General features: G+C 30.0%; 1 protein-coding gene across 2 annotated transcripts in view; it reads right to left on the reverse strand.

Annotated features, from left to right (window-relative positions):
* Nucleotides 1-213: 213 nt before the first annotated feature.
* Nucleotides 214-20,885, reverse strand: part of LOC134712832 (tyrosine-protein kinase RYK-like) — a 48,168-nt gene continuing 27,496 nt past the window's right edge. The window contains exons 2-14 of one of the 2 annotated variants that reach the window (XM_063574782.1): nt 18,252-18,385; nt 16,993-17,092; nt 15,687-15,821; nt 12,914-13,030; nt 12,462-12,618; nt 11,614-11,708; nt 10,259-10,381; nt 9,666-9,758; nt 8,578-8,780; nt 7,883-7,992; nt 5,523-5,682; nt 4,812-4,948; nt 214-4,074 (exon numbers count right to left, since the gene is read on the reverse strand). In XM_063574782.1, coding sequence (XP_063430852.1) covers nt 3,963-4,074; nt 4,812-4,948; nt 5,523-5,682; nt 7,883-7,992; nt 8,578-8,780; nt 9,666-9,758; nt 10,259-10,381; nt 11,614-11,708; nt 12,462-12,618; nt 12,914-13,030; nt 15,687-15,821; nt 16,993-17,092; nt 18,252-18,385 — 1,676 coding nt within the window. In that variant the 3' untranslated portion in view covers nt 214-3,962. Of the gene's footprint in view, nt 4,075-4,811; nt 4,949-5,522; nt 5,683-7,882; nt 7,993-8,577; nt 8,781-9,665; nt 9,759-10,258; nt 10,382-11,613; nt 11,709-12,455; nt 12,619-12,913; nt 13,031-15,686; nt 15,822-16,992; nt 17,093-18,251; nt 18,386-20,885 lie in introns of both variants that reach the window. The other variant, XM_063574781.1, reaches the window with a different exon arrangement.

The raw sequence follows: 20,885 nt of genomic DNA on the forward strand, positions 1-20,885 counted from the left end.
ACTTAGTTAGTACAAAACCTAGAATTTATATTCATGTGTAATTTCAGTCCACATGAAGCAATTAGAGACTTTATGTTTCTATGAATATAGAATCTGCAATTCTATGAAGAAATTGTAGTAGACATTTTATGTCTTCTCAGCTAAGTACAGACCAACAACTGCTCTATTGGCATTCCTTAGTGTAACACATCTTATCTAAAAAAATAAACAGTCTCTTTCTGATAAATTTATTTATTTAATACTGCAAGTACAATGATATTATAAAACAAAACATAGTTAGTATACGAAGCTTCATGACACTTTTATAAAACTATAAATCAACACACTGCTCCAAAGCCTTGTGAAATAAAATGTCATTCAGCACAGATTTCAATGAAAACACTTTCAAAATGTTATACATCTATTTTTATTTTAAATCCATAGGACAGAAATCATGATTATCACATATCTGTTCAAACTTTTGCAGTTTTGCATACATCAAACCCCCAAAATCTGCCCAGTTATATTTTGATAGAAGTCAGATCACAAAGATAGATAACATGTAATTTTGCCCTATTAAAGAACAACGCTATTTAGTTATGACATCACTTTTGTGATGTGTATATGATGTCATGTCTTTGATATGTAAAAGATGTTATTCTGCATTATGGCAGAACAGGAAGATATTCCAAAATGGGTGTTTTGTTACAGAATCAGATCAATTTTTAGGAAATAGTGTAACTATTTACATTTACAGAAATCCTGTTATAATTTTAAGAAAAGATTTCAGAACTTTCTTGTTGTTTTAATTGTGTTTAAAATTAAATTCTCAAACAAAGTATCATCCTAGATACATACAAATGAATGATAAATAAATAAATGACTTCCATATCTACCCTGTTATTATCACTCGATTGCTATTTACCCATGGTCTAAAGTCCTCCGGCATATACCAAAATCTAGGGATAATAAAACAGCAGATATTTAAAAAGTCATGTACATGTATCAATTTTATATTATTTCTGCTGAAATAACATTAAATGAAAAGGATAGAAATAATTATTATTCCCGCTAAAATAAGGGACCAACCACTGAGTCAATATTCAAAGTACAAAAAGTACAAATAATATAAAAATGTATTTCACAAACCAAATAAGCATATACACTGTAAATTAATATTCAATACCTTTTTACAGATTTTAAAGTGTTAAATAAACTTTTTCCAATTACTGTTGCATGCAACAGCAAATAAAAGTACATATATTCCCCAAAGAACTGTCTAAGCAATATCAGACTGATTGTTCAATGTTAAAATGTGCAATAATTCAAATTTGACTGATAAAATAATTGAAGATTTGCATATTTCCTGGCCCTAATAATTGACAACTTTCATGTTCTCATTTTTTCACATGACAAAGCAATCATGATTTCTATTATTTGAAGTAAGTAAATAAGGAGTTGAAAACCTCTTAGAATCATATACCATTTCATTGATAAAATGAGTCCTAAATATCAGAACCCTTGTTTTAGTACAAAACACATTTTAATATGATTTTCTAGCACTCATTATTACTTAGTAGCAGCCATATTAACTTTAGAAGAATATCACAAATGTTGGACCTTATATATAGGTCTCCTTATATAATAATATTATGGTGAAAGTAGAAAATGTTGCAAGACATAAATACTTTATGTCTAGTCTAAATTTTAAGGGATAATTTGTTTTACAGTTCTAGTCTTTGTGGCGATAAAATTAACAATAGTATACTAAATGGTTTTCACATTTATTTGTGTACGTACAAACTATCACTGTCTTTTGTGGATAGTTGTCTCATTGGCAATCATACCACATCTTCTTTTTTATATCAAATTATGACAGTTTCACACCTTTGTATGTATGTATGTACTGGTAGATTCCTCCGTTATTTGGAACACCAACCTCAAGTGCACCTTCTTGTAAGTGATCCAATCAAATTAAACCAAATGATTGAAGTTTATTTCAAAACAATAATAGACAGGATGCGAGAAGATCTCTTTCTATTAGACCCCTTTCATCTAAGATGATACATTTAAAACATTTATATTTTATATTAGTACATATAAAAAAGGATAAACGACACAATCTTTACTCCATTAAAGCATGTCTTTCAATAAACAAATAATAGGTTACTATCACAATTATAAAATGAACATTTCAATTCAATATATGGCACAAATGAAATGAAAAAATGTAAATAATATATATAAACAAACTTTTATGTTATTATGATTAATAAAAAATATACACATGAACTTTTTCTACAATGATATCTAATTTGGCACAAACAACAAATTATACAAACACATTTTTATTTCATTGGCAATCAACTTTCTTCAAGCTGAATCAGTTATAGCTTAATAATATTCATTTTCACAATTCCAATTAATCTGCACAATTTTTTAAATTGAGTACAAAGTAACTAGACATTTTACCACTATGTATTACACTCTTATGTCACCCCTAGTCATTACATAACTGAGGGGGGAGGACTGATCCCAAAATCCTGTGCTTAAAAACATAAAATCCAAAGGTCCCAATTTAAAGAAATTTAAATCCTGACATCCGAAATTCAAAAAATAATTCCCGGATCCCGAAATCCTGAGCTTTAAAAAACCATCCGATCCTGAAGTCCCGATTAAGGAACTAACCCCTCCTCATAATTGAGATTTGAATAAAATCATGCTATTGGTTGTAAACATTGAAAAGCTAAAAGACTGTAAAATTATCTCAGAGAAAGTGATTAATAGTGAATTAAAGAATTCTTAGAATTGAAAACAAGTAACTGAACTTTTATAAATTGTGGGTTGAAAGAAAAACTGCCCTCTGATTGCCAATTCATTTATCTATGGAAACGCTCTCAAATTCTGTAATGCATACTCCTGATGCATTACAAAAAGAATATAAAATAAAGACAAAAATCTTTAAATTAAGTAGTTGAAATCTCTAAAATCCACATATCTTTTGCAATTTAAAAACATAAAAATCTATATACAGTAGCTATGTAATTACAATATTGCATTAGCCCATTGCCATTCTGACAAATAATTTGAAACTTATAAAATTAAGTTATTATATTCAAGTTCTTCATGAATGTTGTTGAAAAATATAAATTGTTCCTAACTAAATATACCATGATTTTCAGGACTTATTTAAAGAATAATACAAAGTTGACAGATATACAATTTTGAACATTTTGTTAGCAATTTTGTTTTTTGCAGTATGTTTAAGACACAAGGAACATGTAAAAAAACGGCTATTTATTAGACATATCATCACGATTTTTCTACTGAAAGACCACAACTGCTCTTTGCATTTCTGGTCTGGTTTATTGTAATTGTCTCCATGTTGACCTGCCCCCCTTATTACCTTAATTATATTACACATTTGTTAACATTTTGTTTAAATAAATGTATTCCACAGATACCAAGTATTTGTATTCTTCTGATGGAGTAGTATATATGATCCATAATATACAACATTATTATCCATTGTAACATAGACTGGGTAACATAACATCTAGCAGAGCTACCTGTCTTACACATTTCCTGAGCATAAAACAAACGAATTTCTCTTGTAAAACACATTTTCACAAGTTATCAAAGACATGGTGAACATTTACTAGAGAACATGAGACAGGGTATGGTCTTATCGTTGTTGATTATTATTATAATTCTATTTCATAGTCTTTGGCATTGTTAAAGAGTAAATACTCTTGTCATATACCCTCAATCATATTACTGATATTTGGGATATAGTTCGTATAAAACAGGATTTCACAATTGATAATATTTGACACTCTTACTTTCCTCTTTCACATAAATTTCTTCTTTTAACACAATTTTGCTGATCTGGGAGTCTGTTTAAACATTTCAGAACATTGTTTAGTGTCCTTCCTCCGATCAGAATGATGTTACACAGCAGAACACATATGTCGATATGGACATCAGACATATCTCCCGAGGGCAGTGTAGAAGTCTTGTAAACAAATAAGTAACTGTGAAAACTTTGGTCTGTCATCAGGATTAGTATTCCAACAATAAGATAGCACAGTGAATCTAAAACAAAACATGTAAATTTCATTATCGCTTTTTTACAAAATTTCCTTTTGATCTTACTGACTGATAATTTCCTTTCTCAGCACAGTAGAGTGATATGAAAAATTATCGCTAGAAACTAAGGGAGCATGTGATGTAACCATGTTGTCAATGAAATTTACAATGTTGTCATAGGTAAAATAGCAATAAACAGATTATCATTTATTCGAGCGAAATAAATTAGCATACCGGTAAATCAGTAATACAAGTTCTGCAAAATGAATCCAATAGGAAAAAGAAGATGAAATTTTGGAATGCCACTGTAAAAGTTGTATATCTTTTTTCTTGCATCAGATCATCTAAAAAACCTTTATAATTATTTTTGTTTTTTACATTTTTCCCTAAGCTTGGGTCTTTCTATGGATTGGGAGACTTCAAGCTGATTTCTTTATACCAGCCAATCCTTAGGTTCACTGCAAGATGAGAGCATAATTTATGACTTGGTCACATTCGTTAAAACTCAAGCAATATTCAGGAGCATAAAATGTTAAGATAAAAGAATGTTTTTGAGGACATGAATGCCCCCACTCAAGCCTGCTTTTCAAACGAAAATGGGACAGACAGAAAGACAGAATGACAGAAAGACAAAATGACGGAAAGATAGAATGACAGACAGTACAGGGTAACACCAAATGCCCTGTTCACCTTGAGGCGGGAACATAAAAACACATTTGCTTATTTGCCAAACAAAAACTTACAGTTCATCAGGACAGTTCAAAGGCTGGGCTATTCTGTATCCTTCTCTTAAATAACCAGCCATTTCAAATGGATCTATTTCTGAATAAGGAATCTGGCCTAAAGTTAGCATTTCCCAAACCGTTACAGCAAATGACCACTGAAAACATAAAATAAACGTATTATATACAATACGGCTACAACTAACAACAACTAGAAACACAAAATAAATACAATGTATCATTAAATAATAAATCAAAAGACAACAAAAAACATAACAGAAAATAAAAAATCTTAAACTTGAAACATTTTAATCAAAATATAACATGCCACACAAAAAAATATGTAGCTCAAAAATTAAATTTGACCAATGAAACATGAAATTGAGGTTATGGACAGTAGAGCCTGATATGAAGGAGACTGCAGAAACTAACAATGATTCTTGTACCAAATTAAATTAATATATAAAATGTTCAGTAAGTCTTGCATGTTAAATTTGAAAATTTAACGGCCTCCAGTGAAGAAATAATATATCACATTTGATGCAGCAGTAGAATCTATATTTATTTTATTTTCATGTACAGTGAAACTTGTCAGATAAGACTTGTGTTCAGATTACGGAAGATAAATTACCAACATATGTTTGTCTAATACTATTGAATTTGTTTTTTTGGAAGTCTGAAACAAGACTTGTACATCTTTCTCACAACTAAGGATACATAAATGACACATACCACATCACTGGGAAATGAGAATCTCCTTTCTACAATAGCTTCTACTGCTAACCACTTGACAGGTCTGTTTTCATTGTCTCCCAGACAGTTATATTCTGAGGGGAACAAATCTCTGGCTAAAGCATTGTCTGTTATCTTTATACAACAATCACCATCAATCCTACAAATATACAATACATGTTCATATTAAAGAATACAAATATACAATACATGTTCATATTAGAGACAATCCTACAAATATACAATACATGTCCATATTAGAGCCATCAATCCTACAAATATACAATACATGTTCATATTAGAGCCATCAATCCTACAAATATACAATACATGTCCATATTAGAGCCATCAATCCTACAAATATACAATACATGTTCATATTAGATCACCATCAATCCTACAAATATACAATACATGTTCATATTAGAGGGATCACCATCAATCCTACAAATATACAATACATGTTCATATTAGAGGGATCACCATCAATCCTACAAATATACAATACATGTTCATAATAGAGGGATCACCATCAATCCTACAAATATACAATACATGTTCATATTAGAGATCACCATCAATCCTACAAATATACAATACATGTTCATATTAGAGATCACCATCAATCCTACAAATATACAATACATGTTCATATTAGAGGGATCACCATCAATCCTACAAATATACAATACATGTTCATAATAGAGGGATCACCATCAATCCTACAAATATACAATACATGTTCATATTAGAGGGATCACCATCAATCCTACAAATATACAATACATGTTCATAATAGAGGGATCACCATCAATCCTACAAATATACAATACATGTTCATATTAGAGGGATCACCATCAATCCTACAAATATACAATACATGTTCATAATAGAGGGATCACCATCAATCCTACAAATATACAATACATGTTCATAATAGAGGGATCACCATCAATCCTACAAATATACAATACATGTTCATATTAGAGGGATCACCATCAATCCTACAAATATACAATACATGTTCATATTAGAGATCACCATCAATCCTACAAATATACAATACATGTTCATATTAGATCACCATCAATCCTACAAATATACAATACATGTTCATATTAGAGGGATCACCATCAATCCTACAAATATACAATACATGTTCATATTAGAGGGATCACCATCAATCCTACAAATATACAATACATGTTCATAATAGAGGGATCACCATCAATCCTACAAATAATGTTCATATTAGAGGGATCACCATCAATCCTACAAATATACAATACATGTTCATATTAGAGGGATCACCATCAATCCTACAAATATACAATACATGTTCATATTAGAGGGATCACCATCAATCCTACAAATATACAATACATGTTCATATTAGAGGGATCACCATCAATCCTACAAATATACAATACATGTTCATATTAGAGGGATCACCATCAATCCTACAAATATACAATACATGTTCATATTAGAGGGATCACCATCAATCCTACAAATATACAATACATGTTCATATTAGAGGGATCACCATCAATCCTACAAATATACAATACATGTTCATAATAGAGGGATCACCATCAATCCTACAAATATACAATACATGTTCATATTAGAGGGATCACCATCAATCCTACAAATATACAATACATGTTCATATTAGAGGGATCACCATCAATCCTACAAATATACAATACATGTTCATATTAGAGGGATCACCATCAATCCTACAAATATACAATACATGTTCATAATAGAGGGATCACCATCAATCCTACAAATATACAATACATGTTCATATTAGAGGGATCACCATCAATCCTACAAATATACAATACATGTTCATATTAGAGGGATCACCATCAATCCTACAAATATACAATACATGTTCATATTAGAGGGATCACCATCAATCCTACAAATATACAATACATGTTCATATTAGAGAATAATTGAAGATAGTTTGTTGAATAAAAGAGCAATACATGAACCAGTAATGCTTTGAAAAGTTGTAAAATGATGAAGTGGGAGTCAAACAGGGGAGATAACTCTACATTGATTTGAATCAAACATTTCTTTAATCCCTTGTACATTGATTTACTTCTTACATTGAGTAAACTTTCATTATGATATTTCTTTATTTGTTTTTTTCTAGAAAAACCTTATCTTCTCAAATAGTGATATCAAGAGAATTCAAACATATTTTTGAATTCCAGTGAAGAATTGAACAATGTCAATATTTTTCCATAACTCAAAATATTTGTTTTTATGGGCAAATTATATTGTGACTCAAAAGTCAGAAAAACTGAAAATATAACAATTTATCATATTAATAAGTAACTCACACACAATTTCTAGCTGCTATATCTTTATGAATGATTCTTTTTCTGTGAAGGAACTGAATTCCTTTGATTATCTGTAATGCCATGAACACTATCTGCTGCGTTGACATAGGCTACAAAAATATCATCTTATAAAATGAATAAGTTAGGCTACAAAAATATCATCATATAAGTTAATAAGTTTCATAACAAACTTGATTCAACATAGCATTAGAGGTTTGGTTTCTGCAAATGATAAGTGACAGATCTCTGTCTTCTGAACAGATTTCACTAAATAGATTTATAACAGTTTAAAATGTTCAAATACGAGAAGGAAAACGGCAGCCTGTACATTCCTTTGCTGGGCATTCTATCCTGTTTCAAGATGAGTACAAATGAAAGTTATATTTCTAAACAACTTATGATTATTTCTTTAATCTGTAATTCTTAAAACCGATCTGAACGAAATATTTTGGTTATAATAAAACCAAAATAAAAGAACAGAGTTCCTATATCCCCTGCATAGAACACATCTTATATTTCCATGTTGATGTAAAAATTCCATAAAAACCTGCATTTGTTTACCACATCAGTACAAAATTCTACAAAACATATTGTCAAAATAACTAGTAAAATAATATATTTCATTGTAGTAATAAATTATTCATAGGAACAGTAGCAAAATGTATTCTATAAAAATCTTATATATTTCTACTCACACAATGTGAACCAGTATCTGAGACCCGGCACTGAAGTAAGAACTTTTTTAGGTTGCCCACCGTGGTATTTGGATATATGATATAAGGTAAAAGTCCATCTCCAATACATGAACCTATTACTGGGTAAATATTGGTGTTCACTTGACTCTTCATCATACAACTCTCAGATAAAAACAGTTGTACTTGGTCTTCTCGAGCTTGATCTGAAATTGATAAATAGCTTACCATGATCACAATAAACATTGCCTATTTGTGGAGAAAAGTGCTTCAAAAATACTAAAACAAAAAATGTTATGTTATTATATTCTTTTAACCATGTCCTTTTATGATTACAATTATTGGTGTCTGTGATTTAGAAATTCAACAGTAAACCCATCTGAAAACAATCACTTTTAAAAAAGTCTCTAATAATTAATTTTTTGTTTATAAAAAGATCATGTATTTCTACCCTCTTCTTTTTTCGTCCTTCAAAAAAGCTTTTAGCCATTTGTTTTCTAGTTTGAATTGTTTTACATTTTAGGTTCTTTCATAACTCACTATAAGGTAACTATTTTGCTAATTGTTGAAATCTGTACAATAACATAAATTAGCCTAAAATTCAGTGTTTTTTCTTTGTTATTGTATATTATAGTTGATTTTAGTTTCTTTATTTTGTACAAAAATCAGGCCGTTATTTTTCTGGTGTGAATTGATTATGTTTGTCATTTCCAGGCCTATTATAGCTGACTATACGTTATGGGTTTTGCTGTCTATTGGAGACCTCACGGTGATCTATAGTTGTAGACTTCTGCGTCAATACACCTTATTGCTATTCCCGCTTGACCCGAGAATCTGTCCCGCATGAACTTTTGACGTCATCCAACAATCTCTTTTCCATTGTGGCATCAGATATTTTCTTTTATGACGTCAAAATTTTACGGGAACTTGTGTGATGTCCAGTAATGGCGGACAAATAGCGATAAGGTGTATTGGTAGTGGAGAGTTGTCTCAGTGGTCATCCTACCACATCTTCTTAGTTTTACATTTTGATTACAAACTGTTATATAAATAACAATATCTATTTTAATCATATTAAATAATGTTCGTACCCGTGACAGTTTTTACAATAATTTCTTGATCTACAGGGAACTGGTTTTCGTCATCACTTAATAATATTCCTTCATATATCTTTCCAAATGTTCCTGAAATTAAATCAATATTTATAAATTCAGCTATGTTAAGGATATTTTGGACAAACTTAAGTTTACAAGTTTTGTTCATTTTCAAGTTTTCTTGACAGTTATTTCTAATATCTTTAGTTAACTACATCCCAGCAGGTGAGATTTCTTTCTTTCTTTCTTAGAAAAAAGTGTAAAATATATATTTTTATTAACCTCTTTCTACTAAATATGCATTAATTATTGTTACATAACAAAGACCAGCCTTTATGTTAAAGTAAGTGGCAATCATGATTTTGCTTTAATGCAGGAGCTTTCTGCATAAGTCAAGATGAAGAACAGTAATAAAAGCATTATTACTTTATACTTTAAAATATGTCATTTTATTTTGTGACATTTTCTCATCAAACCAATATCCATTCTTTATCGATCTAATGTTCATACATTTTCTATAACTTTCTATTGATATAGAAAGCTACAGTAAATTTCCATTGAAATCTTTTTCTCTCTCCAATAAGTTTTACCTTCCAATAGAACCTCTTTTAGTGAGATTCTTTCTCTGCCAATAGCTATTTCATTTAAAACTTCAGCAGGTTCAGGGGGACATAACTCTGGTATTGGTGAGGGTCCACAGGAAAAATTTCTTACTGAAATACATATTACTTCATTACTTATAAAATATATTGACTTCATGATTTAATCAGCAAATATTCTACAATTGAATCATGCATGACCTTATGACTTATTGAAAGAAAGATATGTGTCTTAGGAAACATAATCTATTTAGAAATTGAACATCTAAGTTTTGTTCCTGTTTTTCAATTACAAATTTGATAATTTTTTTGGTTAGTGTTTAAGGTAAAAAATGTGCTTTTTGAGGAAAAATGAAAATTTAAAAAAAAACAATTTCACAATATTTTTGGTTTCCATCAATGTTGAGTCAAAAAGGAGTAGGTCCAGTAAGAGCCCTTTTTGGCCTCAAAATATAGCAGTTTTACAAAATTGATTAAATGTAAACTTTTAGTTATTTATAGCACAGTAGAGTGCCTCTGCTACATAAATATGGGCTATATTTGACTATACAATGAACATATATCGGGTACTGGCACCTTAAAGTCATGCTAAATTACTGAATTCTTCACAATTCTAGCATTTTAGTTAAATTTTGGACGGTTTTGTGTAAAACAAAAGTGGCTGCATTTGTGTTCATCCTTAATATTGAAATTGAAGTTGTATTTTATGATAGTAAATAACATATATAAAAGTTGAGGATGAACACGGATGCTGCACGGCCACCTTCATTTTTGACAAAAACCATCCGAAAAGTGACATTTTTCGGCATATTTGGTTGATTTTTCATATTTGAGCTTGAATCAGATCGATTTTAATGACTAAATCAGTTCAAATCTTTCACATAAACTAATTGATTCAAATGAAACATTAAAGGAGTTTCTTGTTGTTTGGTTTGTTTTTCTTGTTATTTAGTATGGTAATTGACAATGTTGAAAATAGATGTAGACTTACTCCAAGGCTAACCTAAGTAATATTTTAACCATTAATACAGTTTCAGAGACAAACTCAAGGGACATAACTATGAAATGGTAACTGTTGCAACAGCCAAAATTAGAACATGGCCTGCATTTATCAGTATCTAGTAATTTAAAATTTTACAAAATTAGAAGCCTTTCTCTAAACCTAACCTAATTTTTCTGTCTGTGCTTTTCTGGTCCTTTTTTGATAAAGGTAGGTTACATTCCTTAAATCAATACTAGTTTTGTTTATGCCACATATTATTGTGTTCAATTTGATAAAGGGTTCTAATCATAAAATTCTTGTTTAGAGATGGACATTTAATGACAATAACTTGTAGATGACTCACTTGAACCTTTAATGCTATTGTCCATAGGAGTTTCTGGTCTGATAAAAGACTGGCTCTGTTGCTTGGTTAATGCTTGAGAACTGCTGTTCGTATCACTAAAAAATAACAATATTAATTTACGATTACATTGACAATAAAATATTTTATTATGAATTTAACAATAAGAGCAGTTACTTCATTAATACTATGAAATAGAATTGATTTAAACAAGAATGGAAAGTAGAAAATATGTAACCATTCAATTTTTAACAGATCTTGAAAAATCCCCGCCCTGTAAAGAATGAACATGAAGAAACATTTTGATTGTATTGCTGAACAAGCATTGTAAGATTGTAGTTAAACATTACATTATCAGCGTATGGCACAGTATATCAAATATGAACATTAATTACTATATTTTTGTAAGTGTGAGGAACATTAAAGGATAACAAACTCTCTTCTTTTAAAAAGTTTATTGGTGTGTCAACAGGGTCAATACACTCGCAAACTTATAAGAAAATCAAAAGGGTTGTAAGTCTAAAGCTTGTGGGTAAACATTCCAGTTTAAACTGAAATATCATATTTAATCGTTATAATTCTTAACCCAAAAGAAGGATATTGTTTTCCTTTCAATCATAACTTTTTTAGAACCCTAGGAATCCATTCATGGTACATGTATAGCTTATTTTAAAAAAGAAATTTTCATAGGAAAGTAATGCACCCCCTTTTTTGAAAGGACTAGAGGAATACCTTAAGTTTTAAAGGTACAAAGACTTGAGCAGACATTCTAATACTTTATGCACCTCTCCTTTTTTGAAAGGTTTTACAAAGTATTAAAGTTACAAAGGCTTTATAAGACATACTAATACTTTATTCTTTCGTTATATCCCCTGGATGAGTTCTTCTGTGTATTGAGGTAATAAACTGCTACAGCTAATGCAATGAGGAGGATCACACCACAAGCACATCCAACAGCTATATAAAACACATGGGTTGACATGGCAGTTTCTTTGGACGGTGGCTGATCTGTAAAAACATATAAATCATAATTAGTATACACATCATTTTATTTACCAGCTGAATAAAAAGAGCAGATGCCAATTTAACTAATAAATAATTATTACTACAAGGTTGTTTTTAGTTTTGAAAGTACAATCTGAAAAACAGAAGGTTTTTCAGTATCAACACTGTAAATCCAGAATTTTCCTTACCCACTATAAGCTTTCAAGTGAGATACATGTAACAGGGCCCTGGTAGAAGAAGAAGAAATACTGCTAAAACATAATAAACTGCATATATCTGTGTTGATAACTGGACTTACCTAGAGTATTAGACATGCCCTTATGAACAGCATGTGAAATGTTTGGTGGGGTAGGGAAAACTTTTGGAGTATCAACTTGTACACTGCCTTCATCTAGGAACGACTGTTGAACTTTGTCTGAAAATAATTTTAAGAATATCATTATGATTATTATAAATTATCTTATATTTTAACCAGATGCTCCGCAGGGCGTAGCTTTATACGACCGCAGAGGTTGAACCCTGAACGGTTGGGGCAAGTATGGACACAACATTCAAGCTGGATTCCGCTCTAAATTTGGATTGTGATTAAATAGTTGACACAGCATAGGTTTCTGACACAGAATGAATGTATTCAAATGAACTTAAAATTTTTGTTTTCTCTTAGAGCAATTCACTATGCTGTTGAATATTAATCCTCTCAAAAAAATGTTTGAAGAAATTTTCTTTTTATTTATGAAATTTCAAATGAGAAAAATTGAACCCAATTTTTTAATCACATCCCCCTTTCCCTTATTCCAAAACTAATTTCAATTAAAATATTCTAATGGAGTTTGCAACAATTACTACTCATTTAAATACATCATAAAATATTAAGATGTAAAAAAACTGCTTGTTATCACTGAATGGTTAAGATTATTTAAATTTATCAGTTGGTAGTAAAAAGTGAATATACATTGTATATTGTATATAACAAAGATTTAAGTTGATTCTGGACGAAGAAAGATAACTCCAATTCAAAAAAATTCTTGCAGATATTTCTTGCTTACTATACTGGACAAAGAAAGATAACTCTTAATTAAAAAAAAATTGCTATTTCACAATATTGTGAAATTAGATATTTCTTGCCATTGCACAATACTGTGCAATTGAAAAGACTTGCTATTGCACAATACTTAATATAATAATTTAAGATCCTTATTTGGACCAACTTGAAAACTGGGCCCATAATCAAAAATCTAAGTACATGTTTAGATTCAGAATATCAAAGAGGCCCAAGAATTTAATTTTTGTTAAAATCAAACTTAGTTTAATTTTGGACCCTTTGCACTTTAATTTAGACCAATTTTAAAACTGGACCATAAATTAAGAATCTACATACACAGTTAGATTTGGCATATATCAAAGAACCCCAATTATTCAATTTTTGATGAAATCAAACAAAGTTTAATTTTGGACCTCGATTTGGGCCAACTTGAAAACTGGGCCAATAATCAAAAATCTAAGTACATTTTTAGATTCAGCATATCAAAGAACCCCAAGGTTTCAATTTTTGTTAAAATCAAACTAAGTTTAATTTTGGACCCTTTGGACCTTAATGTAGACCAATTTGAAAACGGGACCAAAAATTAAGAATCTACATACACAGTTAGATTCGGCATATTAAAGAACCCCAATTATTCAATTTTGATGAAATCAAACAAAGTTTAATTTTGGACCCTTTGGGCCCCTTTTTCCTAAACTGTTGGGACCGAAACTCCCAAAATCAATACCAACCTTCCTTTTGTGGTCATAAACATTGTGTTTAAATTTCATTGATTTCTATTTACTTTAACTAAAGTTATTGTGCGAAAACCAAGAATAATGCTTATTTGGGCCCTTTTTTGGCCCCTAATTCCTAAACTGTTAAAACCAAAACTCCCAAAATCAATCCCAACCTTTCTTTTGTGGTCATAAACCTTGTGTCAAAATTTCATAGATTTCTATTAACTTAAACTAAAGTTATAGTGCGAAAACCAAGAAAATGCTTATTTGGGCCCTTTTTGGCCCCTAATTCCTAAAATGTTGGGACCAAAACTCCCAAAATCAATACCAGCCTTCCTTTTATGGTCATAAACCTTGTGTTAAAATTTCATAGATTTCTATTCACTTTTACTAAAGTTAGAGTGCGAAAACTAAAAGTATTCGGACGACAACGACGACGACGCCAACGTGATAGCAATATACGACGAAAATTTTTTCAAAATTTGCGGTTCTATAAAAATGATTAATTAATTTTTACCATCCAAAAAAAGTTCAGGAAAACTATTTTAGCCATCTTATTCTGGATTTCAGATTATTTTCATAAAAACACTAATAAACAGATAAATCCTCTTAAAATGTGTATAAATTATTATGATTCATTTCCTCTGCACTGCCTGCACACTTGAGTATTTATTATTTCTACATCATTAATTAAATCGTGTAAACCAAAGTTGACCAAAACAACTTGAAAGCTGTCAATAATAGAATACACCTAATGCTTTTCCCACAGATTTATAATTAAGATAACCTGTAAAAAAAAAAGGAGATAGTTAACGATTTCACCACTGCCGTTTAATTAAGATACCCGTCTTATCCCATACCGATGTAATCAGTGATGTCAACATTAGACGCTCGGTTTCCAAACTTAAATCTGACATCAGGCTATGACAGCTGATGGACAAAACATGTCGTTAATTTATCTAACATTCAAGTTAACAATATGTGCAGTTTAAAAGATGCATGTAAAAATAAATAAAATGCAACTTTTATATGATAATTGTCGAAGATTTCTATCTATTGGAATGGCATAATATAATATTGATTCTCAAATCATTTTTTTTTCTTTTCAGTTTTGTCATATTGATTGGAGTAAATGGATAAAATATAAAACTTTTTATGTATAAAATTTCTTACAACAATAATTGATGATTTGGTTCTAAAATTCTATTCAGGTCCTGATGAATTATATAGAACAGAATTGAGTCTATAGTGCTACATGATTTCTTTTTATTTGTGCACTATTGAGCATTCGTTTTGAAATAATATTTTACCTTTTAAACACATTTTTCTTCTGACTAAATTTAAGACAGTAAGATTTGATGCTGAGAAGATACTGATATTTAATTGCATGTTGACTATAACCTCTCCACTAATCTTTCCTGTACATGGAAATTCTACCTTGAAAACTGGAAATAACACAAGAAATAATTTATAGTAAGTTTTGCTCTCAATCTGTAGTATTGCATAGAATATAAAATTCAAATAAGCAACAGGGATTTATAAAATAGCATCAAAGAGTAAAAAAACCTATTAGAAAAAAGAAAAAAACAAGAATGTGTCCCCAGTACACTGATGCCCCATCTACACTATCATTTTTAAAATATGTTCAGTAGACAATGAAAATAGGGGAAAATCTCTAATTTGGCATTAAAATTAGAAAGATCATACCATAGGGAACATGTGTAATAAGTTTCAAGTTGATTGAATTTAACTTCATCAATAACTACCTCGACCAAAAACTTTAATCTGAAGCGGGACAGATGAGAAGATGAATGACAAATGAACAGACGCACAGACGAACGACGCACAAACCAGAAAACAAAATGCCCATAAATTGGGCATAAAAAAAGAACATGTGACCATATGACAACATGCCCCTCTCACTTTTGCATATATATTACAGTTCACTCATGAAAGAAATTGTTCTTCTTTGATGTAGGTGGGGCATAAACAAGGAAACACAAACATACTTTATTCTAATTTATGTTTAGTTATGTTTTTATGTTTTTACCCCCAATGTTCATAGATATCTTACAGTTATAAACAATAAACTGGTTAATTAGTGCAGTTTTAACCTACAAATATGACATAAGAACTGTCTCTAAGTTTGAAGAATATAATTACGTATAATTGCCACAATCATAGGCATGCTTCAACAGCAATTAATACCAAGTATTCACACAAATGAGGAAAGTTTGTTTATTAGATTCCTTAACTTTGTCAACATTTTTGTAGAAGCCAAATCTTGTCAAGGTTAAGAATCGTGTAAAGAAATTATATTATTGAGCTTTCCAAACTATTAGAATTAACAATATTTTCATACCAGAATGAAAAGAAAGTATTTGAATAAAAACAAACAATTGGTAGTATAAATGTAACAGACACAACAGCACAAGTTTAAAACACATCTAGATAAGTATAATATAATCGGTCATACAATGGATGAGATCAAATTTATATGTGGGACTATACATCAACAGACAGCCACTCCAGAACACAAATAACTAAGACAGCAAGAGGTCAACACATAGTAAACAATTTGTTTTAGATATCTTACTCTTGCCATATATAACTTACCAGATAATGTGTTAGGTACATAGCCATCACTTGTGATGTTAGCTCTTGGCTGGGACATGGCTCTTGAGTTAGACACATTGAATCTCAAGCTAAACAACATCTGAAAAACATACAACAAATATCATAAATAAAAATAATTTAGATAACTGAGGCATTCTCAAATTGGTAAATGGTTAAACTTGTATGGATTTAAGGTATTTGCAATCATTAGATTGCCATAAAAGCAAAAACCCTTTTAAGAAACCTATAAATGATAAGACAGTGACTTTCCTACTCCTGTCTATTTTATGATATGGTGAAAAGAGCTTAGAATCTTAAACTACTTATTTCTATTTCTTACAAAGATCCAGTTTTACAACTTATATCACATGAAAGGCATAGCATGAAGCTAAAACTATAAACAAATTTTATAATTGTCTTATTAACAAAATTTGGTATCAAAGACTTGGTCAACTATCAGATTGCTAAAAAGATAAATTTCAAAATTACTGAACTTCTTATTACAAAATTATATGCAAATAGCACCTCATGATACTAGGGTAAGCTGACTGACATCACAGAAACATCTGTTCAGGAGATTTGTTTTCAATTTTTTACATCACTGGGTCGATACCTTAGATGGAGGACTATCAGTGCCAGAGGGTATCATCAGCTCAGAAGTCAGTACTTCGGTACTTACATGATTAATAACAAACCTTTCTAAACTTGTCTGTTTATAAATTTTTGAAATTATAAAGAAACTAAGGTTTCAACTTCATCAGGCAAGGAACTTCATCAGGCAAGATGGACCTATGATGAATTTGGTTATTTGTTTAAGGTATTTTTGTCATATAGCTCTTCAACTGTTTCAGTCCTTATACATCCTTGGATTTCAAATGTTTGGATTTGAGTGTTCCTGATGTAAGTGAATCCAGAAAAGGGCTTCGGACACATGAAATTATTCAATGTGTTGTTTTCAATTTTTTCTATGGTCAATGGCCATTATTAGGTCAAGAGTATGTCAACCTCATTAAAACTCTATGTGATCTGAAAAACAATCACCATAGAATCATAACCCAAATATCATGTAATTTTGGCAGCATTTGCTCAAACTACTTGTTTAAAACTTTGTATATTAAGATGTCAAAAAATGCTCATAACACTGACAAAAGCAATTAAATTTTGTGCCAAATTTTTAAAATCATCTATGATTATTCTAAGCAAATCCTTAACCAAGTTCAATAAAAGATGCATTTATTTGCAAACTTTAAAATACTCACGGCTGGAGTCTGACGTAAGCTCTGCCATGTGAAGTAAATTTCTTTAACATCATAGTTGATTGGCATTTCAAATGACAGCGCATAATTATTGATAATTCCATTTCTCACGTAATAAAGTTCCGAGGACTTAATGCCTGAAATAAAAACAAAACATATTTAGAAATATGGAATTTAGAGATCAATATATGGATAAAAATCATACCCAGTGAAACTTTTATCAAGGTTATCAATGCTTTGACTCCAGAATATTGCATCAAGACTTGTTGTAAGTTTTAATACCAGGGATGAACTGACAGAAAAATAAAATGAAATGAAAAATAAATGAGAAATATAATCATGGGACACAGATGATGTCTCCACTTGCACATTATGTTATAAAAGGTCACAACTAACCAATGGTAAAAGTGAAGCTATCAAACTTGCACTTGATCTGAGTTTTTTGCTAATAAGCATTATGTTTAAGTTTCAAAACATTTGGTTGAGGCATATTTAAATTAGAGAAAGGAAACAAAAAGATCAGCAATTTTTCATTTTGTGAAGGGGCATAACTCTAAAGCAGCATAAGATTAGAGAACAGAACAAAAAGCTATTCTTTTTAATCCCACAACTGAAAGTGAACAGAGGGCATACACAAGGTTTTTTTTCCAATTAGGGATCCTTGATGTATCAGCATGATTTTATATACACAAATCAATACACTATGATTTGTCACCAAAAACAAACACATTTTGTTTTACATTGAAATGAATTATTAAACTTAATTTGATTGGTTAGCTAGATAGGGTATGTGAACCAATAAAACCTGGGATCAAATTTAAGATCACATTGGTTATTCATGTTGAATTCAGGAATTACAAGAAGTAGAATTCATTTCTTAACTAACAGTCAAAATGTTTCTTTAGTCCAGTATTCATTAAAACAAATAACATATCAGAGTTATCCCCATTTGTTCATTTTCCTTATGTACCTTTAAACTTCTGTCTTTAATTATTTAACAATAGATAGAGGGGCTGAAGTACTTACATTAGCCACTCCATAACACATTATTCAGGGCAATTAATATCGTTGACATGTTATTGCAGTTACATAATATTAAACCTTTTGACCCTATTTATAGTAAATCTAATTGCCTATGACATTTTTATAAACAGTCATATAATTACAAAACATGTTTTTTGCTATCATCTGGGACAAATAATTATTTGCTTCTATGATGCTATTATACAACTGTTGAAACAATATGGATACAGTTTGTGTCAATTGTCAATTATCCAGAATTCTCTGCATCTTCATCAAATATAATCCAAATGTATATAAAACACTGACAGGAATACATATTAGCATACATGTACACTATTACACTTTATAACAACACATTAATATGCATAAATTATGACACAATGATAATGCATATATGATGACACAATGATAATGCATAAATTATGACACAATGATAATGCATAAGTTATGACACAATGATAAGTTATGACACAATGATAATGCATAAATTATGACACAATGATAATGCATAAATTATCACACAATGATATGCATAAATTATCACACAATGATAATGCATAAATTATGACACAATGATATGCATAAATTATGACACAATGATATGCATAATACATATCAGTGTTACATCAAAGCATGATAGTGAATGCATATCAGTGTGTCATAGTGAATGCATATCAGTGCGTGATAGTGTATGCATATTATCATGTCATATGAATCATTAAAATATATATTGACCAATCTTATTTAAGGCCAGATTTTGATGAAATTTTTACTTTTTGTGTTCATTATGAACTATTTCTATGATATGTCATTACGGAGAATACAATAATCTGAATGCAAATATTGTAATTGCTCCCTATACCTGCTATTTTTACCCATTATTTTTTTTTCATTCAGCAATACATATTTATCTTAAATTTTCATTTATCAAAAAAAGTATAAATCAAAACAAATATTGCAAGAAACTGCAGATACATGTTTAGGTTTTAAAATAATTTATTTAAATTGGACAAAATATAAGAATTTAGAATAGTGTTTTCATGAAATGAACAGTAGAATTTTTCAAGTGTTGATTGCTTTTGGCCTTTGATTAATTTCCTACCACACATACTTATTTTGAAACATTTGGAACAGGCAATCTCAAATTATTTTTCAAAAGATGCAAAGAGATAATATTATTCTGCCATTGAATATGAAAGGGACATACAATTTGGAAGACTTAGCACTACCATGATTTCTTCTATAAATTTTTGACATTTATATCATTCCTGGCAATTCAAAGTTAACCACAAATTTGATTTAGTAAAGAATTTTTTTATGACTTTCATAGAAGTAAGATACCTCAAAGAATCAAAAAGTATTTTCTGTGAAAAAGTGACATTTATATGAATGTTACCCAGTGTAACAGATGGATACAGGTGTACAAACATAAAGAAATATCTTCATAAAAAGAAATATTTTCAGCATATAAAAATTAAAATTTGACATGATTGAACCCTGGGGTACGGCCACCATGTTTTGAATTATAATTATCTAAAGGCAGCATACTTCAGTGCACTTAGCCTAATATCCATTAAAGAAATATAAAACAGCGAAGAAAACATTTTCAAAAAG

This window comes from Mytilus trossulus, chromosome 3 (genome assembly GCF_036588685.1).
Source record: "Mytilus trossulus isolate FHL-02 chromosome 3, PNRI_Mtr1.1.1.hap1, whole genome shotgun sequence".
NCBI lineage: Eukaryota > Metazoa > Mollusca > Bivalvia > Mytilida > Mytilidae > Mytilus > Mytilus trossulus.